This window comes from Beta vulgaris, chromosome 2 (assembly GCF_026745355.1).
Source record: "Beta vulgaris subsp. vulgaris cultivar EL10 chromosome 2, EL10.2, whole genome shotgun sequence".
Classification (NCBI taxonomy): Eukaryota; Viridiplantae; Streptophyta; class Magnoliopsida; order Caryophyllales; family Amaranthaceae; genus Beta; species Beta vulgaris.
In genome coordinates this window covers 52,051,316-52,075,322 of record NC_079203.1, presented here as the reverse complement: position 1 = coordinate 52,075,322, position 24,007 = coordinate 52,051,316, and the positions used below count along the sequence as shown (strand labels likewise).

Below are 24,007 nucleotides of genomic sequence, written 5' to 3'. Positions count from 1 at the left end.
CTTAGTTGCAACATTGCGTCAGTTTGTTTCTCCAAGCTAAGGATTGTCAACACCCACGCATGATTAGTCAATTTTTTTTTTCTTTGTGGTGTTATTTGTTATTAATACAAAATTTATTATCTAATGTATCATTACAATTTTCCAAGATGATTTCATTTATGCCTTTATATGGCTAAGTTTTAAGAATTTATTTTTTTTAAAGGAGGATTATTTCGAAGGATTTTTATTAGATATATGATCTTTTATGATCACAATTTATAAAGAGGCCACGGCTTGTTATTTATTAGCAAGAACGGTAGCTATTATATTATTTACCCATGTACTTTTTGTATAAGTCATGTGGACAAGGTAGTTCCCCTCGTAATAGACTCAGTAAGGAATACTAAACTTGGGGGGTGTGCACACTTTAGGCAAGGTACCTAGGCAAGGAAAAAGGATTTTTATAAGGTTATATACTTTATATTATAAAGTATTATCAAGTATCCAGAAAGGGTTTTTTTTTGAAATTAAATATTTCAAAAGTTTAATCAAATAAAGTGTTTAATATTCCGCATATACATGTACTCAGTATTTTTACTGACACGCGTTTTGTTTTGTTTTATGGCATTGTCCCTGTGATGACCCTTTTGGTGAGCAGAATTTACAGGTTGATTGATGCATACTTCATATGGGGAGCTAGTGAGGAATCATAATTAGTCAAGGAGTTGTTATTTTATTTTCTTTATTTTCATTGTTATATAGTTGTACAATAAAGTTTATATTAATAAAGAGAAGTTATTTTTAAGTTAATTCCGCTGCATTAGTTTCAAGTTCACTTAGTAGTTAGTATTAAAGCCTTTAACGTTATCACGTGGCGGTAATACTCTCAAGTTTCTCAAGGAGTTTTATATTAAAATGAGTTTTCCAAAAGAGAGAAATTTGAGGGTGTTACAGAAAATAATAACAGAAAAAAAAAACACAAAATTCTGAAAAAATAATCTAAAAAAGAAACCGACGACGGAACTATCTGAACGGCCCAAGAAGGTCGTCGACTAGCGCGAGGTTGGGGCTTTCTTTGTCTCGATCTGAACGGCCGACGACGGATTGACTTCGACGGACGAAGCAATCGAACAGCCGACGACGGAACGACTTCGACCGACGAAGAAATCAAACATGCAACGAGGGGACGACTTCGACCGACGAAGAAATCGAACAGCCGACGAAGGAATGACTTCGACCGACGAAGAATTCGAACAGCCGACGAAGATTTCGGAAAGCCGATGAAGAAATCGAACAGCCCACAATGAAAACGACGAAGAAATGGAAAAGCCGACTAAGAAATCGAACATCCGACGAAGAAAACGAGATAGATCTCATAAAATCACCCAATTTGAGAATTGATGTGTTGATTCATTCGAAAAATTGAGATGAGAGGCGAAAAATTGAGAGTGAGAGGGGAGAGAGAGAGGCGTGAGAGGAGAGATAGAGGAGAGGGAGTTGAAAAACGGCCGAGAGAAAAAAAAAAAAGAGGTTGAGAGATAAGGAACCCTAATAGCATACTTTTAATATTTGACAACATAAAGCCCAAACCCGCGCGTCCTTTTTTTTTAAAAAAAAAGCATACAATATTGCTGCGGTTTTTGGCGGGAAACCGCAGCAATATATTTTAAAAATATTTTTTTTTATATTGCTGCGGTTTCCCGCCCAAAACCGCAGCAATATTAGTCTTTCCAGGCCCCACATTTTTTTCAAAATGCATCCGTTGAACCATATTGCTGCGGTTTTGGGCGGGAACCGCAGCAATATAGTTATTTTTCTATTTTTTCTTTTTTTTTGCGTGTAATATTGTTGCGTATAGGTAAAACCGCAGCAATATCACCGCAGCAAATATCATTTATTCTACTAGTGCTCCCAAATCACTTATGTTAGGAAATTTTACAAATCCCTTTCTAAATCACGTTCAAGAAATCCCGCAAATCACTAAATTTTACAAAAAACTAAAAATTAACTTACAAACCAAAACTAATATAATAGGGCGTAAACACATAAAAAAAACATTCACAAAATTCACTTACAAATCATTGTTCTCAAGAACTCACAAATTTCACTAACAATTATTCTTTACCTATACACACTATGCATAAAAATCTGTAACAAACATAAAATTTCATGGGGATATCACACATATTGTCCATCGACGATTTGCAAACTTCCAAAAAAGGTACATAATTCTTTTAATCTTCCAATTATTTCAAATTAGTTGAAAAAAACAATAGCAATTGTTATGTAGCGACTAACAGAAAAAAGGGAGATGAAAGCAATTAGTTAAAAAAGACTTAAATTTAACCCTTCATTTTCACATGAAATAATAGAACAAGATAAAAGTAACAAATTTATTTTTTTTTTAAATTCCAATATTCAAAATTCTGCTCATAACTTTTGCAAAAAAAACCATTTTCACAAATAAATTTTGAAAAAAAAAACCAAAATCAAAGTTTTCGCGAACGGTTTTTGCAAAAATCAATTTCAGAAAAAAAGAAATAAATTAATTTGCTAAAACCATTTTCAGAAAAAAAAAATTACATTATTTTGCGAAAAAAAATAATGAAATTAAGCACCAAAACAGCTGTAACATTTTAAAATGGAAAAAAAGGGCTTTTATACAATTTAATTTAATTCATTTTCATGTTAAATGAGAAAACAAGATAAAAGAAACGATTTTTGTTTTTTGAAAAAAAATTCAATATCAAATTGTGTATGAAAATTTACAATTTTATCTCAAATATAATTTTAAATATGAGACTGATGAAAATTTTAAATATAAGTTTGTGAAATCATAATTTAGATGTTAGGCAAGGGAAAAAAAACTGAAATTGATTCATACTTTTCGAATTAAATTTTGGGATGATAGAAAATCGACCCAAGAAAAAACTGAAGTTTATTTAAGAAATTACCTTTCTTTGTTAGAAAATCGACCCAAGAAAAAACTGAAGTTGGTTTGCTTCCTTCAAAAGTGGTTGATACGACTGATGGATTTTTGATGAATTAGATCTACTGCTTTGCTTAATACTTGAAAAGGCTGATTTTCTTATTGTATATAGTGTATAGTTTGATAAACTAGGTTCCTTGATAATATGGTTTCTAGATTTATAGTGAGAGGAGAGAGAAAATGAATAGCAAAAGTAGTGGAATTATACTGATGTTGCCAAGTAGTGGAAAAGGTAGTAAAATTTTTTGTTAAAATTCTAGAAGGATGTGCCTACAGGCTACAACACGTCACTCAAAATTTTGGGTTTCAAATACAAATGTGGATCAAAGTATAGATTAGCCAAATTATAATATGGGTTTCAAATACAAGTGTAGATCAAAGTATAAATTAGCCAAATTGTAATATTGTTGCATTGGAAATTCAACGTAACAGATAATATGGACTCAATTTTTTTTTTGTTCAATAGAGATAAGTTTAACTAAGGGAGTAATATTGTAATGCTACTTAAAATGCAAAGAGTTAATGACTGCAAAAGAAAGAACAGAATGTAGACGGAGTACTATTTGATGGTATTTCAAAGAATCTTATTCACAAAATGGAGGTGAACTTAAAATACTAACTTGCATTTACTTTTTGTTTACTACTTAGTAATAATTAGGCCTAAAAATGTCATCGCACGCATCGCGTGCATAAAAAGCTAGTAATATAATAAAATAAACTTTATGAGTTTATGATCTTTAAACAAAAGAGAGTAAAGTTTGTGATATTTTACTGCACCTACTTTATTTGGATTATTTAAAAAACTAATATGAACCTGGCGCACACTAATTTAGGGTCTGTTCTTTTCGGCATAAAATAATTGAGCTGAACTGAATTGAACTGAATTGAATTGAACTGAACTGAATTGAATTGAATTGAATTGAATTGAATTAAACTGAACTGAAATGAATAGTGATATGTGAGAGTCAAAATATTGTCAAGAGCTGAACTGAACTGAATTGAATTGATCTGAACTGAACTGATTGAACTGAACTGAATTGAACTGAAAATAAGTTGGGGAGAACAGACCCTTAGTGTGGATCCGATCCATCTCACGTGAGTCGTAATGATTACAACTCTCAGTTTTTGTTGTGTTCATTCTTTCGCTCTTTCTTTTCTCTCCTCTGATAACTTCTCTCTCTTTCTCTCTCCTTTAATAACTTCTTCTAACTTCGTTCTCTTATAACTTCTGCATTTTCTCTCTCATAAATTAACTTCTTTATTTCCTCTCTCACAAGTTCTTCATTTTATCTCATATAAGTTTATAAAGTGTCTACATATTTTAGACAAATAGTTATCCGCTGCATAAACTCGTATCGTACAATGGATCAGTCCTTCAAATAGTTGATTCGACAAAGTTTGTAATATCATTTTTCAAGTCATAAAGGCACGTTCCATTTCTATTCATGAGTCAAATTAACTACAATGTATTTTCTCAAATTTCTCCTTCAGATCGGTGATACTATGTTTTTTATTTTGTAAAAGGATAACCATAAATTAAGGTTTGGTGAACCCATTAGAAATTTTATAATGTAGCAAAGTTGATTTGATATATTATTATCACTATTATGGTAAACGGAAACTTAATAAGTACTATAACTTGTAACACGAGGAAATATTAATACGTTACTCATTTACATTTTTTTTTTTTTTGAAATTAATGTAAGACTCCAATTTGTGTGTTAGCTTAAGAAGCATAATCAATCTATATATAAAGGATAAACTTTTCGGAAGCATAGAGTGCGCCACATAAGATTGCCATGTATACCTTAAATTATTATATTATTATGTAATTTGTGTATAACTTTTGCTACGTAATTTGGAATATTATAATTTTTGTACCATTGGATAGTGCTCGAAATATGCTTCAAAATAAGATCCATATAAAATATAGTTCTACAACTTATGAATAGAGCGCGCCACGTAAGATTGTCATGTCATCATTTGTTATTTTTATTTTTTTTACAAAAATAGAATTCTACATAAATTTAAATAAATATAAGAAGTTTTGATAAGAAAAATAGAGTTTTGTGTTGAATGAACAACTTAAATTATTATATTATATCTATTCAAAAAAAAAATTATTATATTATATAATTTATGTATAACTTTTGCTACATAATTTAGAATATTATAATTTTTGTACCATTGGATAGTGCTCGAATTATGCTTCGAAATAAGATCTATATACAATATAGTTCTATAACTTATGAACAGAGAGTACCACATAAGATTGTCATGTCACTAATTTTTATTTTAAAATATAATAGAAAAAAAATGAATTCTACACATATCTATACAAATATATTAAAAGGCGTGCGTGACAATGTATACACGCTACATGACACCTCTGTTACTCCACTAGAATTGTCCATTAACAAAAGTAAAATTAGCTTGCAACAAGATTTGAACCCGTGACCTCTAGCTATTATAGATGGCATAATTACCATCCCAACCAACTTTTAATTATGCTTTAAGTGTCCACATTATTATGTTAATACCTTTTAAATATTTATTTTTTCTTAATATATTTTAATAGGAATGGAAAAAAATACATATCAAGTTCGGGAAACAATGGCAACCCAGGGCAACACCCGGTCCAAATACTAGTTTAAATATATAAAAGGAGTTTTGAATAGGGAGAAATCTACATTTAATTTTGAATAAACAACCTAAATTATTATATTATGTAAATTGAATATAACTTTTGCTACATAATTACAAACATTATCATTTTTTACAATTGAAGTGTGCTTGAAATATGCTTCAAAATGAGAACCATCTACAAGATATATAGTTTTACATCTCATGAAAATATATTTAATTACATGAATTGGTAAGACATTTTTTAGCCTTTCTTTTTGATAAATATAATAATAATTAAGCTATAAGTATAGTATACAGCATGTGATTATAGCATTTTATAATAGGTCCAATTTACATAATTGGACATATTATCTTTCAAAACCTCGCCTTAATTGCTCCACTGAACCAAAATAATTTAGTATTGCAACAAAAATTATTAGTAAAATTTATTGTTACAACAAAAACTAAAAATCTATAGCGATAAAGTTACATATATATTAGAATTTTGGATGATGAAAAATTTGTGTTTGATTTTAAAAAACAATCTTAGAATATTATAGAGAGCTCCATCCAAGCATGTCATGTTATTGTTTTTAATTAATATTTTTTTTTTAAACATAGTGGTCACAATAGATATAAATACATATAAGGTGTGTTGGATAAGTGAACATTACATTCTGATTTTAGATGAACAACCTAAATGATTATACTTCCTCCGTTTCAGATCTTCCTTGTTACTGTTCCTACAGATACTAAGGAGGATCCATTTGTGTGGGATGTGGGGTGGGTAAAGTAGGAGAGAGGGGTTGAGATAAATAAATTAATAAAAAGGGGTTAAAATAGGAGAGAGAAAGGGAGTAAAATTGAATTAATAATGTAATGGTGGACCACATGATAGCGACATGAGAGGGTAAAAAGGAAAAAAAAAAAATAAACTAAGCGATATTATAAACACTATATATATTGAATGTTAGAGTTATCCTAATCAGGTTAACACAATTATTCTCCACACTTGTACAGTTAGGAATAATTTCTTATATTTCTAACAACAAACGGGATACACATGATCATTTGTTATCCAAATCACATAATTCATGTCATTAAAAACGCTACCTAATTTTGATAATGATCCGCAAAGTAAACCATTTGCATGTAAAAAATTGCTTTCTCGGCTCGCGTATGACGGGGTGTTAGCCAATAAGGTAAAAATGCAAAAGACAATTAGGACAACTTGTATATATATCTATCTACCTTTAAACTTTTAATTAATCTCTAATTTGGCTTTCACGCAAATTTTAATTATGAATATATTAACTATAAACATGTGACCAAAATAAAGGGTGTTATTCGATAAATATATATTGAGATGAATTTAAAGTGATTGAAAAATATACTCGAAAAAAACTTCTATAAAATTTTGGTAGATCTTCTAATATTTGAAGTGATTGAAAAATATGAAATTCCTAACTGAAGTCAAAATCCAATGTTTTCATTTATTGTTTGGTATTGAGCGAAACATTTCAAACTTTTGGTCAAGACTTTGCAATAATCGAGCTCTTATTTACGTGAACTCCAAAATTTAATGCTTTTGAGTATCAAGTTAGGGTCTGTTCTATTTGGCATAAAACAGCTGAACTGAACTGAACTGAAATGAATAGTGATATGTGAGAGTGAAAGTATTGCCAAGAGCTGAACTGAACTGAACTGGTCTGATCTGAACTGAACTGAATTGAACTGAACTGAAAATAAGTTGGGGAGAACAGACCCTTAGTGTTGTTTTTATAAAGCACTTTAGAGGACTACCAAGTTAGTAGTAAAATATATTGGCTTTCTTAGGTTTCACTTGTCTTTTTCCAAGAAAATAACTAAGTATTTCTTGTTGATTTGATGAAAGTATACTTAGCTTCCAAAAAGAATTACATATTTGAGGAAGAAGTTTGGAAACTTTTGGGTGGAATATATGTTTTTCCTGGAAACTGTTGGATTTTATGTTGAAGAATATGATGTTCTTTTAATGTTTGTATAGTTCTTTTCAATCTTTCTTCTAAGTGATTGACAAATTTTGGGACTACAATATAACAAAAATGGTATTGAATTAATTAGAACATAACAACAGTAGAAAAAGAACTTTGGACAATTTTATTATATAAGCAAGAATATCATATGATGATATATAATTAGTCTACCTTACAGGTTTATTAATAATATAATAAAAAGAACATCTATTAATATAACAAACAACATTGGACCACATTTGCATTGAATTACAAAACCTTCTTACAGCTATTGTAACCGCTAATAGCTACTAGAACCGCTAGTTTTACCAAACATGTCCTTAAATCGATGAACCTCCCTAGCTCTTCATGAAGCATTACCATACGTTCTCATGATGTTCTCCTTAGCACACAACTTGTTCAACTTGATTTGTTCAGTATTAATCTTGTAAATCAATTCATCTTGTGTTGGAGTTGCATCTAATTCAACGTTGTTGTTGTTGTTGTTGTTGTTGTTGTTGTTGTTGTTGTTGTTGTGTATTTAGCAGAAGCTGTTGTTGTTGCTTGAATACCAAAGCTTGACCACTCAACCTGTTCTGATTATCACCTTCGTAAAACTTGTCATCCGAATCAACGAGTTGCGAACAAGGATCCTCACGCATGGATCTGGATTTAGGATCATAGTATGCTGAATTAACATCCAAATTCCATAAATATTTTGTTGTATCCTCCCATAAACGCAAGTTCTTTACAGTTCCCATAAATCAATGTGTTTCCTCTCATGATCATCATCTGCGTGCACCACCTTCACGTCAACATTATCATCGTTACATAATGATAATCCCTGGGGATATGAGTATGATTTCCAATATCGAAACCATTCCATCTATCATGTTTTACGTCGAAATCGAGCTTGGATTCTTGATGAATGATTTCATCTCTAGCAATGTGTTTTCCTGTATACTTGGTTTTCATTTTCCTAGGTCTTTCCATGCAAGACCTCTCGGTATGTGTGATAGCTTTACAGTTAGGGCAAGAACCTTTGCGATATGTGAGTACTTGGAAACCCTTATTTTCACACGCCCAACTATTAAGCTGATGATGATGATTATCATCCAATGATAGTTTTCTCTTTCTTTGATGTCTCAGACTATCAGATTTATTAGTGAAATTGGAAGATGAATACCAAGGAATAGAAACTATGTAATTAGGTAGATGTTGGTCAATATCCATCTCAGGCTCATTCTTCATAGCCATATTTTATTAATTGGTATCAAAAGCAAGGAACTTCGTTCCCCAACTCTTTATTTGATAGGATGAGAATATCAACTTTAATTTTGTGTCTTGAGAATTTCATGTATCGTTACAAGCTAACATATATAGAGAGAGATTGAAGCCTAGATAGCGGCAACAGTAGCAGGGATAAACTTCTAGGTTTTTGGAATTCGACTAAAGTTTAGGAAAGTTATTAAGTAGAGTTAGATTAGGAAACCTAAGTAGAGTCAGATTAGGAAACGTAAGTATATATGATAATAAATAAGATAAATTATATATTTATTGAGAGATATATTTTATTGTAATTCAATTATATTGATATTTTTATTAAATGTAGAATTAACTAGTTCTGAGTTCTGAATCCCGTGCGCTGCACGTGTTCTTGTTTATATTATTTTTTTTCTTTTTGTTAACATTGTTAATTTTGTGTTGCTGTAAAATGAGATTTTTCAACACCATTTTATTTACATACTTCCTCTGTTCTTTTTCTATTGCAATAATCACCACTTTGGGTAATTTTATCTATTTAGACCACTCCATTTTTAGTAAAAAAATAACTATAATTGACAATATTGCCTTTACTTTATGTTAATAAAATCATCATTAATTACTCATCAAATTGCCTCATAAAGTTGCATTTACTTTATTAAGGATTTATTTATCCCCTACACTTGTTAATTAAAGGGGTACCTCTATGGTAAACTACCCATTTTTTTTCATTTCCTTAAAAAGCATGCCCAAACTTATTGTTGCTGTAGAAAAAGAACGAATAAAGTATTTGTCATTATACTCTTATTTCTAGATTTTTTTTTGTGATATATAAATTTTATATATTTTAATATTAAACTAAATCTTGTAGCTAAGTCTGTTATTAAATAGTATATCGATAATTGGTATGACTAACATAGTTAACACAATTTTAACATGAGAACTTGAAGAAAGTAGAGGGTACTTATTTAATAGATGCATGATAGAAAAATAACATAAAACACGAGTGTGAGCCTGTCATATCAAAATCATATGAACCAAACCCTCCCTCAAACTTTTGGTCAAGACTTTGCAATAATTGAGGTCTTACGTACGTGAACTCCAAATTTTAATGCTTTCGAGTATCAATTTAGTGTTGTTTTTATAAAACACTTTAGAAGACTACTGGTAAAATATATATATTGGCTTTCTTATGTTTCACTTGTCTTTTTCCAAGAAAAATACCAAGTATTTCTTGTTGATTTGATGAAAGAATTACATGTTTGAGAATTACTCACTAGGAGTAAACTATTCTAATTAATTGGACTACCAATCAAAATGCTAGTATATATAGCTTTCTTAATTGAAAGCCAAAGCCAATACAACCAAGTAACCAACAAATAATAGGAAAAATTGACAAAAATAAGCCAATCTTTAACCGATTCGCCATATTTAAGTCAACCTTTTGAAAATCCAGAGATAATACAAGCTTTACATCATTTAAGCCAAATTTAGGTTGATCTAAAAGTTAACCTGCTAACCCAAGTAAACAATAGGTTAATGTTTAATTTATGATTTTGATTATGATTAAGGCTATGTTCAATTCACCTTATTTTTGCTTATTTCAGATCTAATCAGATCAGATCAGATCAGATCAGAAAAAATAAGTTCAGATCAGATCAGTTCAGATGATGCTTATATTTAAAAATCACTATATCTTTCATTACATATTAGTAAAAATTATAATAATTGAATATTAATAAAGTACTCATTGAGACGAATCAAACAAGACCCCACATGACTATATTTTTTCTTATATATTGTGAAAAATCTAAAAGATAAGATCTTGTTATCAGATCAGTTCAGATCAGATCAGAAAAAATAAGTTCAGATCAGATCAGATAAGTTCAGATCAGAAAATTTCAGGTGAACTAAACATAGCCTAATTCACCCAACTTCACCACGAACCACCATTAACCCAACCGGCCAACCCCACCACCAACCACCGCTAACCCGCCCCCACCAGCATCACCACCACTAACCGGCACCACCAGCACCGAACCCTACCCACTACCACCGACTCGACCCCACCACCAATGTCAACCCAGCCCCACCGATATTGAATCCAGCCAAGCCCTGTCAACCTAGTCCCACCACCACTGTCAACCATCCCAAAACTACCCAAACCCCAAAAGCACCATATCCATCGAAATCCTAAACCACCCCCAGCCTAAAACCACCCTAAACCAAAAACCCAAACCTGAAACCCGCCAAACCATAGCCCGAAACCACCCAAATCCCGAATCCACAATATCCACCAAAAACCCTAGCCCAAAACCACTATTTTCCACCCGCAAAAACCATTGTGCCAAAATCACAATCATTCAATTGGCAGTGATGGTGGTGGTTGTGGTAGAGGAGAGAGAAGGAATTGATGGTTGTGGTTGGTGGTGGTGCCGAGAAACCCAAATCCCCAATCAAGGGAGAAGGCAGTGAGGGAAGAGATTAGAAGTGGTGATGCCAAATGCAGTGGAAGGAGGAGAGAGAGGGGGGAGGAGATTAGATAAAGAGGGAGGAGATTAATTAAAGAAAAAAAGGAAAAAAAAATCAAAATCATTTTTAACCTATTGCGAACAAGTAACCGGTAATCTGACCTAATTTTGGCTTAAATGATGTAAAGCTTGTATTATCTCTGGATTTTCAAAAGGTTGACTTAAATGAGGCGAATCGGGTAAAGGTTGGCTTATTTTTGTCAATTTTTCCCAAATAATATTTGTACAAGATCAGAATAGCTCAAAAAATAATATTGACATTGATTAATTGATACCACAAAAAGAAGTAAAAAAAGACTCTAGTTAGGGGAACAGAAGAACCATGATGATACACAACCACAATAGTCGTATTCAGGAAATGGACAAGCCTCTATCACTTCATACATCTCCTCTTCCTCCTTCGTCTCCTTATCATCATCTTTGTCTTCGTCTTCATCTTCATCCTCTATCATGAACCGAAGGATGTTCTCCAAGAATCCACTAAGATATACGTGACCGGGGTGATATGGAGAGAGCTTCCTCATAGCATAACCAAAGTTATTCATTGCTATAAAAAATGTATAACCTTCTACCTTCCTAACAACTTCTAAACTTATTAATTCATCCAATGCATCATGCTTAACATGTTCATCTTTATTATACAATACATTTAGTGTAGGATAATAAATTTTTTCCATATGAACTTTGTATAACTTGGATATTCCAACTCCATTCACTGTGATTATGTATCCAAATTGATTGTCATCATACGTGGAAGCAAGTAATACAAGCCTTTTGATTTGTAAAACATAAAGGCAACATATAGCTACTCAATGATAGTTGAAACCCTAATTTATCCAGGGCCGTATTTGGGCATGGGCGAGAGGGGCAGGTGACCAGGCCCCCAAAACACATTACCCAAATAAGTAAAGGTAAGAGAGAATAAAAGGAAAAATAGAAAAATATGGAAAAGAAAAGATCACTGCAAAACTGCAAATGTTGCCGACAATTAAGCTTATTGCGAATTAAGTTTCTTATTCAATTCTCCCACTTGTTTTTCAATTCAATGTCAAACGCTCAAAATTTTTGGGTAATTTCTCTCTTTTCTTTGTCATTTTTGTTCTTTATTCGATTTTTTTAGGTATTGCAAATTCTGTATTTTATTACTTCATTTTTAGACCAAGAATTATTATAATTATTTGAGAATTTCAATGACACACTGTATTTTTTCATGGTAACTAAGTATTATGAATTAAATCAATTTAATTTTTCTGAAAACTTGAATAAGTTTTGTGAAAATCAGATTGTTGCTGATTAATTTTAATGAAAGACTGAACTCGAAAATAGACAGATTAGGCTATGAAAATATGCTTTTATTTTTATGTCATGTTGTAAACCCTTAAAAGTTGTTAATGCATATAAATTTCAATCTTTCTTTAGTTTTTAGTCTTATACTCCACTTGTATTTTCATTTAATATAAAATTTTGATATTTGTATATTGTAGAACTGCATAATGAATCGAAGTAATAAAATGATAAATTTAATTTTACCCCTATTGTTTTTTGTTCTGAATATGTTTAGATTAGTTCATAATATTTTATTAAAAATAGTGCAAAGCAAATTAATTAAAAAGAACAGACCCTTAATCCATTTTAAATAAAATTTTGATATTATCTAAAATAAATTTCAATTATTTATTATCACTTTATTTCGGTCCAGGTTAAATTTTTCCGCCTTTAATTTGGTCTTTCGATAATGGATGGTTGCTGCATCTTTTCAATTTCTTTTTTTGGGTTTTCTGATTGACATATTAAATGATCAAGTACTTACATCCTTATCTTAACGTCTCTTTCAAAAATTTCGGACCAAAAAATTATTTATTTTTCGGTCTAGACCAAAAAATAAAACATTCAAAAAACTTGGACTTAATCAGGCCCTAATATGTAGGTTTGCCCTTGAGCCTCCAAAATCTCAGAAACGGGGCTGAATTTATCCCAATTCTCAATGGAATTTAGTGCACCACCACACAGCCACATGTAACGATTTCCTACCAACATCTTCCCTCCAACATGATCATCAAATGATGTGATACTTAGCTCTATGGTTGTTGCAATCCAAAAATTATTTCTTGGAAAGTGTCTAAAGACCATAACTTTATCACTTTCCCACTAATAAATTACCATAGTCATGGCTTCTGAAATTGAACAATTATTTATTGGATAATGACCGAAAAATAAATAATTTTTTAATAAAAATATCAATATAATTGAATTACAACAAAATATATCTCTCAATAAATATATAATTTATCTTTATTTATTATCATATATACTTACGTTTCCTAATCTGACTCTACTTAGGTTTCCTAATATGACTCTACTTAATAACTTTCCTAAACTTAGTCGGATTCCAAAAACCTAGAAGTTTATCCCTGCTACTGTTGCCGCTATCTAGGCTTCAGTCTCTTTATATATATGTTAGCTTGTAACGATACATGAAATTCTCAAGACACAAAATGATAATCAAGTATACAGGAAAACACATTGCTAGAGATGAAATCATTCATCAAGAATCCAAGCTCGATTTCGACGTAAAACATGATAGATGGAATGGTTTCGATATTGCAAATCATACTCATATCCCCATGGATTAGAAACACATTGATTTTACGGGAACTGTATTGCTTAACAAGTACTAATTATTCATATGAGCGTACAAAGAAGGGGAGGGGGGATTCGAACCTGTAACCTATTATTCACAACATCTCAATCTTAACCACTAGGCCAAAATATCCTTGGTTATTAATCGATGTTCTTATATGATATTCTTGGTTATATAATAAAATTGTCCAAAGTTTTTTTTTCTACTATTGTTATGTTCTAATTAGTTCAATACCATTTTTGTTATATTATAGTCTCAGAATTTGTCAATTAGAAGAAAGATAGAAAAGAAATATACAAACATTAGAAGAACATCATATTCTTCAACATAAAATCCAATTGTTTCCAGAAAAATCATATATTCCACCTAAATGTTTCCAAATTTCTCCTTCAAAAAGCATATGTCACCAAATATTATTATTCTATTTGAAACTATTTTCTAGAAAAATATGAAGTCAAATATAATATCCCAAGTGCTAAGAGTTTTCTTTAGGAACTTGAAGTAATTTAGGGTCCCCTAAAAAAAAAGTTATTTATGAAAGTTCCACCGAGTTTGGTTGCCAACAACACATTTTTCACATAAAAGTACTAAATAGGTTTGGGATCAAGCTTAGCAAGTGAAACTGTTAGAGTAAAAAAAAAAACATGCACATAGGCTTTTACATGGAAATTTGAATGATCATTATTCAAAGATTGCTGCATACTTAAATGAATTGATTCGCGCGCATTGGTGGAAATGCTTCTTCGTCTTTCTTGGCTCAAATGGCAGAGATTGAAGTTGGAAGTTCAACTAGAGAAGAAGAAGAGAAGAGAGAGAAATAGGAAAGAAAGGGGGAGAAGGCACGTGACTTTAACAAAAAGGGGAGGCAATTAGAAGGAAATATTAAAATAATGGAGATTCCCAAACTCCAGTGGAATCTCCGTTCTCCGATGTGCTATTTTCTGCACCACGCGTTTAAGTTGGTGCTACGCTTTGCACCCGTTTAAAATTGCGCGGTTCTTGCACTAGAGCCAAATGTTGTGTTGTTCTAGCCAATTAACCCAATTTTTTTAAAGAAAAAAGCAACAGCACTGGATTCAATTGCAATGAAGCTAGGAAACAACGGACTAATTAAGAACAAATTACTCTCAAAAAAAATGCAAAGTTTCATATGTATGTCAAAGTATTTCTACATCACTAACACAATTTGGAGAAAACAGTCTTCACCTATATATGCTACCCCCGTTTCCACTCAAAAAAAAAAGTTGGACAAATCTGGGTTGTATGTAGCCCCTATACTGAATTTGGGGATTCGTTTTCTGCCTGGCTACCCTTGTCCTCCTCGCCTTGGCTTCCAGCATAACCATTTCGTAACATCTTGTGCTCGGACGGAAGATTCTTCCTGGCTTTACGGCTACCCTCGATCTTCCAGAGATCCCACACCTTTGTTTTTGGAGGTGCAGCTGTATCTCCAATGGGTGCAACCAAACCCGGCTTACCATCATCGATAACAGCGTCTATTAGTCCGTATTCTTTTGCTTCCCATGGATTCAAGAAATTGTCACGATCTGTGTCTATTTCTATCTGTAAGAATAAGATACAAGTCAGTATTTATTATAATTTTCTTGAGGTGAGATACAAGTCAATTGCTATAACTAGGTGTGTAAAGGGTGAAAGAAATGCAGCTATAGCTTTTTCATATGGCCAACCTGCTCCTCGGGCTTGCCTGTGATTCTGGACAAGATTTTGTTGAGCTTGATTTTGTGGTATGACATCTCTCTTATACGTATGCTCATCTCTGTCGCCTGGAAATACAAACAAGTATAGGAACAACATTATCCCCATAATCCATCATCAACAGTTACGAAGAATACTCCCTAATCTGTGCTACCCGAAAGAAGGGAAGATAACTAGAACATAGTAAAAAGCAAACATTCAATTCTATATTGTAACAATCACCTAGCAAGTTGCTTAAAAAAAGAAGAGCATTGTGCGAGCTGCAAAGCTAGTGAGACCTAGCATCTTTAGTGGCTGAACAATGGCCCCTGGTATAACTTTAGTAGGGAATAATGTGAGGCAACTCCGCTATAAAGCCTCTGCTTGGAATCCACTTAGCTTAGAGACCAAAAAAGAGAACTCAAGGGCAGATTCCAGAGAATAAGAGAGGGCAGAAGAAGGAACAAGGAAGATGAGTAAGATATGACTGAATTAATGCAATCAAGGTGACTTATCACCAATTACATCCTTGCCAATCTTTCGAGAGGAACGGCACTCTCCCAACTCCCAAGCAACAACTGCTAATTACTCTCCACAATATCCAACATGCCTCTCTCTCTCTCTCTCTCTCTCTCTCACACACACACACACACACACATACACACACACACACACAAACACACACACACATTTGCTCTATATATAAAGCTTTTGTTCTAACAGAGTACCTAGCATATTCTCCAAGCTACTAACAAATTATTTATGGATGCTTAGCAGCCTTCCACCACCTTACACCATCACTATGGTTTGTCAGCAAGGTATAAGGTTATAGCTCTTTAACGGTGTCTGTTCCTACTTAATGGCGAAAGGCTTGGTCTTTCTGAGGCACACGTGAATAGCATAGGTATCAGTGTTGGACAGTGTTGAAATTGGGTACATGAGAAAAGGCATGTTGGGTACTTGGGTATACTGATGTTCAAGTTGCCTCTTCTAGGCGTCATCATGCTAATCTGAATCCTATGAGGGTCTCTTGCCATTATGTGGTGGGTGTATATACAGCATCACTAGCATACTACTCTTGGAGGTTGATGTTGAGACTAAGCTGAATACATCAATGAAACTTATACTTGGCAAAAGAAGAAAAGAAAAGGGAACAAGTCTCAATAGATTTAGATAGGATAACTGATAAGGATTTGAAGATTGACAATTGATGGCTTCACCAAACTGCTCTTGAATGGGGATGCCCACATCATTTAGCATAGAAAAGCAGGATATAAATGCCTAAACCTGAAGAGCCACAACTAAAGTAGTGAAGGAGTCCATCATTTGGAGAACTTCAGTACAGTATGAGCAGAAAGATGGAAAAAAATTCGAAGACTTGTCTCTACAATTGTCTTGTAGATTGTCACCTTAAAGTCCTCGTCACTGCAAAAGACATACTGTGGCAGTTCAATAATGAAGTCAAAATTTGCTGCACAATAATCACCTTCTCTTCAAGTCCACTTCAGCTGAAAACTAAACGATCTAAAATGCCTTGCCTAAAAGTTAACTACAATCACAGATAAAAACAAAACCAGAACCACTACACCTGCAGACTAAACCACTTCATCTGAAACCTGAACCAGAAGTCCAAAACTCAAAGTGGCTATCGAACATATTTCTCAAACATAGAAAAAGAAAAACAAAAGGTTGAAGCTTCACCAAAGAAGAATTGTTGATGATTAAGATGGATGGAAAACAAAACAGCAGAATATTTTGGAAGCTCAGGGCAGAGCACTATTACGATAGGCGGATAGAAGAAACTCATATTCCAAGATAAGGGATTGTTGCTTACTGGAAGGTATAAAACTCAGGACACAAAGGTTAAAATTACCTTGCCACCAGCTGTTCCAAGTGGTTGATGGATCATCACTCTTGAATTTGGCATGCAATAGCGCTTCCCTTTACTGCCAGAAGCAAGAAGAAATGCTCCCATGGACGCAGCTAATCCGAAGCATATAGTAGATACATCCGCCTTGCACTGTTTCATAGCATCATAAATTCCCATCCCTGCAAATAAATGTACAGACCAGCTGGAGAGATTGAACAAAGACAACGCCACTTTTTCCTATTAACAAGATAATAGATTGGACTAATAACAAAAAGGCCTAAATTCAGTACAACATTCCATCATTCTCTACATGGAAGAGCTTGTCACTGTAGTAGAAAAGTTCAAATCAGTTGACCAATTCGACATATCTGGCTTCATACTCAATCGAAAGAAGTTCGATGGAGTTGCCACTTTTCTCAGGTCAATTTGTCCAAATCATAGTCCACGCCATCATCCCCCAACCCCAACAAATGCCGAGCTACCCACCTTATACTATTAGTTGGAAACAACCTGCCAATGTTTCATTTTGTACATAGGAAGCGAGGGACTACTAAGCTAGTCTAACTAAGATAAACCACAAAAACGAGTATGGTTACATGAAGGATAAACATTACGTAAATGGTTGACAAGTCGTACCTGCAGTAACTGATCCACCAGGAGAGTTAATAAACAACTTGATATCTTTCTTGGAGTCTTCTGCATCTAATAGCAAGAGCTGGCTTATGACAAAATCTGCTGTAGTGTCATCAATCTGCGGACAACATAGCAAGAAAGAACATAAACCTATCGACCTACAATCTGCGACAAATTTCCTCAACAGAACCCTCTTGCCTTTATTCTTAGTGAAGCCAGAGAAATTAAAAAAAAAAAATCAAGCTAGACATTTCTATGATTTGCTTCTCATTACCAATCAAAACCCCTTGAACACACCATTTACTCACCTCACCAACAATAACTGCCAACATTTCCTCAATTTTCCTCTCTTCAACATCAAGAACAAGCCTAATGTTACCTAATTTGTTAACCCTCCACGAACTGCAATCCGAAAAAAGCGAATTGGTGTATGCAAGTGGTCTTTCAGCTAATTCAACAAAACTACATAATGAATCCCGTAACAGAAACCATTCTTATACCGCTAATTAGGTAACACTGATCAACTATCACAGAAATTCCCATATGCAGTCCCTTAATTCTTTACTAAACCAAAATCTTATATTCCAAACTCAACCCACAATTTCAATTTGAAAATTACAACAATAATATGAAGAATTGAATAACATTAACACCCATTAACTAACAAGTCCTAAAATCTCAATATGCAAAACCCCTAAAAAAATCCATCAAGAAAACAATCTTCATAACATGCAAAACTCAATAAATTTCCAAGCTAGTAAAGAAATTAAACAATAAGAGAAAGAAAAAGAAGCTAACTTGAGAACCGAGAAAGATGATTCTTTGACGAAGCAACATGTTGGTAGTATCAAGTTCTTCAAATCTGGGCAATCTTGGTGTAGTTGTCCCTAAAATTTCCCAATTTGATGATAAAGTTTCACGTTCAACTGACCCATTTGAGGATTTAACTTGAATTAATCTGTTTCTACTTTGATTCAATGATTTCAAAGTGTTAGTTCCAGAAATTGTTGCTGGGAATTTTAAGTGGTTTAAACTATGGTTGAAGAAACTCAGTGGTGTTGAAGATGAAGGTGTGGTGAAAGTTAAGCTGCTCATTTCCATCTTTCTCTCTCCTCTGACTGCAGCTGTTGAGTGTGAGCGAAGAGTATAGACAATAATCAATAATGAAGGATTTTCAAGGATTGGGGACTGGGGTAAACAAGGGCAACCAGGTTGCTTGTGGTTAGAGGAGATGATGGTCTTTTTTTTGTTGTTTTATTTAACTTGGATAGTTTTTTCCATCATTTTTAGAAAAAAAAAAAATAGAATATGGAATACACAATAACATTTAGGTAACTAGTTTTATATGCACGCGATGCGTGCGAAAATATGTAGAAATTTTTTTAGAGGATGTAGAAATTTTTTTTAGAGGATATAGAAAATTAAATTAATTGTTAATTATATCTAATAAATTAGCGATATTTGAATTGTTGATGGTTTTTTTTGTAATGTCTATTTTTATTTTTAAAATTAATTAGGTAGTTTCTTTTTTTATTTTTACATTTTCTATTTTTTTAATCAAAGTAAGTAGTTAGAATAAAGATGTAGTGAGGGTAAAATGAGATTTCTAATATTTTAGTGTCTTACCCCTCTTCTCATATAGAATAGAGATTAACCAGTTAAGTTTTTTATTTTTTTTAAAAAAAAAAGTACCTAACCAAATAAGTTGATCAATAATCTCAAAACCAAATTCTCAAAATTTATATAAAAAACAAAGAAAAAAAACAAATAATAAGGGAAAAAAGAGGAACGAATGAAAAATAATTCTTTTGAATTTCAAGATTTTGGGTAAAGGATGTATCATCATCGAGAAGATATTTACTCGTTCAAGAGTAAAGATTTATAGGAGACAATCCATAAGGCTACCCTAAAATAAGCTTGCACGACAACTCAAATATATTAGTATATAATCTAAATTAAGGAGTCACGATTACATAAAATTCTTTAAAATAACTTATGAAATACTTGTTGGTAATTAGTAAACAAATTCAATTGAAAGGATATTTGATTATGACCATGCTCAAGTTCAAAGTAGCATCATGTCAAGTTACCAACCAACCCCAAACACAATAGTAAAAATAATTACAAGGTATTTTATTTCTTATTAACATGGTTGCTAAATGCAACCTCACTTCGATAAAAAAAAAAAAAAAATGCAACCTCACTTTACTAAGGGCCTGTTCTCCCCAGCTTATTTTCAGTTCGGTTCATTTCAGTTCAGTTCAGTTCAGATCAGTTCAATTCAGTTCAGACCAGTTCAGTTCAGCTCTTGACAATACTTTTACTCTCACATATCACTATTCATTTCAGTTCAATTCAGTTCAATTCAGTTCAGTTCAGTTCAGATCAGTTCAGTTCAGATCAGTTCAATTCAGTTCAGTCCAATTCAGTTCAATTCAGTTCAGTTCAATTCAGTTCAGTTCAGTTCAGCTGTTTTTTGCCGAAGAGAACAGGCCCTAATGCAGTCAGTAAAATACCTAAAACACCCCTCATAATTTCATTCACCATCTACCAATTTCTGCCTACTTTCTCCCTCTACCATTTCTCTGCCTTGTTTCTGGGGTTGTACCAATTTAATTTCTAAGAATTCCTCCATTTTCGAGTGATTTCTCCATAACAACACAACAAATTCAGTGATTTCTCTTTCTGCTTTCTCCATTTTCGTGGTTTCAAGCAAAGAGCAAATTGCGAGTTACAATTTGGAAGGAAAACTGTGAAAATTCTTGAAGGTTCGAATTTACTGTTTCGTGCAATCTGCACGATATAGAATAGACTGTTTCGTGCAATCTGCATGAAACATAATAGACTATTTCGTGCAATATGCATGAAACAGAATAGACTGTTTCGTGTAGATTGACGAAACAGTTTATTCTGTTTCATGTAGATTGCATGAAATAAGGCAAATCGATACATAATAATCGCCCGTCAATGCATAATGACGAAAAAAATGAACAACACACGTCATATTGAAATTTGCTTGAGTCAAAATTATCGTCAATTGAGTATCAAATTAAAATATGTGAATTAGGTCTTCTATGAAGTTTTTTCCTCTAACCATTAGAAAGGAAGAGGAGAGAATATTTTTAGAGAGAGATTTCTTAGAAAGAATATGATTATAAGGGTTTTTTTGGACTGCATTAGTAAAGTAAGGCTGCGAGGTTTGACGTAGATCTGACCCTTCATTCACAAATTGAAGTATTTTCTAATATCAATTTTTTCGCTAAAATTCAATGAGGAAACATTGACAAGAACGGTTCTACATGTGGAGTTCTAAGTTCTAACATAAAAGTCTAAGAATTCTCATTCGGTCAAACTTTTTGATACTTATGTAGATTGTTTCATAAAAGTCTCTTGTAAAAAGAATCATGATAATTTTAATCACATTCACTCTTTTAAGAAATTCACATTCTCCCCATAAAATCTCTGCACAATTGGCCTCATTTACTCTAATTATTGCTTGGGTAGTTGGGTGTGAGTAGCATCACCAACTTTGACTAATACTCCCTTTGTTTCATATTAATCTACACACTCTGATATTTTACACTATTCACAAATTACACTTTGTCTCTCGTTTGTGATTTATACGTGAATAAAAATATAGTCATGTGGGATCTTGTTAGATTCGTCTTAGTATGTATTTTATTAATATGTACTTTTTATAAATTTTACAAATACAAAACTAAAGATATATGTCTTCAAAGTTTTACATTGGCATGCATGAAAAGTGTAAGTGTGTAGATTAAAATGAAACGTAGGTAGTATATAGTTAGATTATCACCAACTATTGGCAAGGGTGCACCTTGGACATCAGTGGCCAAAGACTCAGCCAGAGCTGAGGAATATCTGGTGGATTGTTTGCACGTTGGTGTCATTTATGATGTCTATTGCATCCATGACAAGAATTGTTGATGTTCAAACTATCAAATTAAAGGTGGTGATGCTCCTTATACCAATTTCATAGTTGGTGTTAAGAGGCCAATTATGGATAGCATATATTCATCTTTTTGCCTTTATTTGTCCTTCTATCTAATATTCTTCGGATTTCGACAAAGAAAAAAAAGATTTATGATAATTTATTTTTTAAAAAGAACCTCTCTCTTATATACCCACGAGTTTGTGGTAGTTTTTATGTTTTCTACCTTATTCTATTGGTCTTCTTAGGCTATGTTCAGTTCACCTTATTTTTGCTTATTTCAGATCTAATCAGATCAGATCAGATCAGATCAGATCAGAAAAAATAAGTTCAGATCAGATCAGAAAAAATAAGTTCAGATCAGATCAGATCAGATCAGATCAGATCAGATCAGACCAGATCAGATCAGATCAGTTCAGATCATATCATGCTTATATTTAAAAACTTATTATTATTAAATATCTTTCACTACATATTAATAAAAATTATAATAATTGAATATTAATAAAGTACTCATTGAGACGAATCAAACAAGACCCCACATGACTATATTTTTCTTATTATAAGAAAAATCTAAAAGATTATCTCTAATTGTGAATAGTGTCAAGATTCTAAGTGACAAAGATAAAAAAATACAAAGGGGTATTATTATTTACTAGTACATTTGTTCAAAAGAATTATTATTGTTGTTGTGTTGTACTTATTAATATTTTAATATTGTAATTATTATAATCTTGTTGTTACCATTATAAATGTCATTGTATTATTATATTAAGTTATTTTGTTGTTATTAAATAATAGAAAATTAAAAGCCACATGTTAAGAACATAAGATTGACGCAAAAATAAGAAATATATAAAATATGATATCTCAAATTCATGACAACGAAACTACTAATTTCGGATTACATTTCAAAATAAGCTAAGTGTGAATACAAATTATAAATTTAGATTCGGTATACTCTCTTACCGAATTCCAAATCTCTCTAGCTATTTGAAGTTGCACGATATTTATTTATTTTTTGCTCAAGTCATAGTTGTTTGTATATCTTGTTCTATTTTATATGGAAAAAAAAGAGTTCAGTTTGCCGACTTCTCAAGTGTGAAACTTTTTTTAAGGGAAAGTGTGAAACATTGTATAAGTGCTTTATAAAATAATGACTTGAGTTATATAATTATTTTTAGTAATAATAATAATTATAATTATAATTATATTGTTGTTCTTATAATAATGATAATAATAATAATTATTATTAATAATAAAAGTTGTATAAAAGTTGTAATAGAAATAAAATGATAATAATAGTAACACTATAAAGAAGATCTTATAATGTATTGCATAATAATGATTTACAAAGTAATAATATAATATAATAATATATTTTATAAAAGATAAGATCTTGTTAAAAAATAAGTCAGATCAGATCAGATCAGATCAGATCAGATCAGATCAGAAAAATAAGTTCAGATCAGATCAGATCAGAAAAAATAAGTTCAGATCAGATCAGATCAGATCAGATAAGTTCAGATCAGAAAATTTCAGGTGAACTGAACATAGCCTTATTCTAAGCATAATCAAATATTACTCGCGCATTTTCTCCTTTTTTAGTTTAATTACGGATTTGATATAGTTCTTGTTTAATTTTGCGCTTTCATATTAGTGGTTTACAATATGTATTCTTTTGGTGTCCATTTTTCACACTTATTGCACGTTCACGACCTTGTTTTCTATGACCTCTTGTGATTATACTCTCATTGTTTCCTAAAGATCTCCCCTTTTTTCCGTTTAAGTGCGTTTTCAAAAGATCTTCACTCTTTTACTTATTCCTTATTTGG

The 24,007-nt window shown here is 32.1% G+C and overlaps 2 protein-coding genes across 2 annotated transcripts; both read right to left on the bottom strand.

The window, feature by feature from the left end:
* Nucleotides 1-8,394: 8,394 nt before the first annotated feature.
* LOC104883847 (pre-mRNA-splicing factor SLU7-A-like) lies at nucleotides 8,395-8,844 on the bottom strand. Its single transcript, XM_010668412.1, has one exon. The coding sequence runs from the start codon at nucleotides 8,842-8,844 to the stop codon at nucleotides 8,395-8,397; it is 450 nt and encodes a 149-aa protein (XP_010666714.1).
* A 6,285-nt stretch (nucleotides 8,845-15,129) lies between these two features.
* LOC104906601 (ATP-dependent Clp protease proteolytic subunit 3, chloroplastic) lies at nucleotides 15,130-19,459 on the bottom strand. The gene is made up of 5 exons (XM_010695376.4): nucleotides 19,019-19,459; nucleotides 18,224-18,338; nucleotides 17,591-17,766; nucleotides 15,711-15,806; nucleotides 15,130-15,585 (listed from the first exon to the last, which is right to left on the bottom strand). The coding sequence occupies exons 1-5, from the start codon at nucleotides 19,319-19,321 to the stop codon at nucleotides 15,295-15,297; spliced, it is 981 nt and encodes a 326-aa protein (XP_010693678.1). The 5' UTR covers nucleotides 19,322-19,459; the 3' UTR covers nucleotides 15,130-15,294.
* Nucleotides 19,460-24,007: the final 4,548 nt, after the last annotated feature.

What these genes read in the sequence shown, in the direction of transcription:
- LOC104883847 (XM_010668412.1), bottom strand. Translation starts at nt 8,844, where the DNA reads ATGGCTATGAAGAATGAGCCTGAGATGGATATTGACCAACATCTACCT.
- LOC104906601 (XM_010695376.4), bottom strand. Translation starts at nt 19,321, where the DNA reads ATGGAAATGAGCAGCTTAACTTTCACCACACCTTCATCTTCAACACCA. An exon ending in TCATCTTTCTCGGTTCTCAA is followed by an intron (nt 18,339 to 19,018) that starts GTTAGCTTCTTT and finishes TGTTGTCCGCAG; the next exon opens with ATTGATGACACTACAGCAGA. An exon ending in TGGTGGATCAGTTACTGCAG is followed by an intron (nt 17,767 to 18,223) that starts GTACGACTTGTC and finishes ATTTATTTGCAG; the next exon opens with GGATGGGAATTTATGATGCT.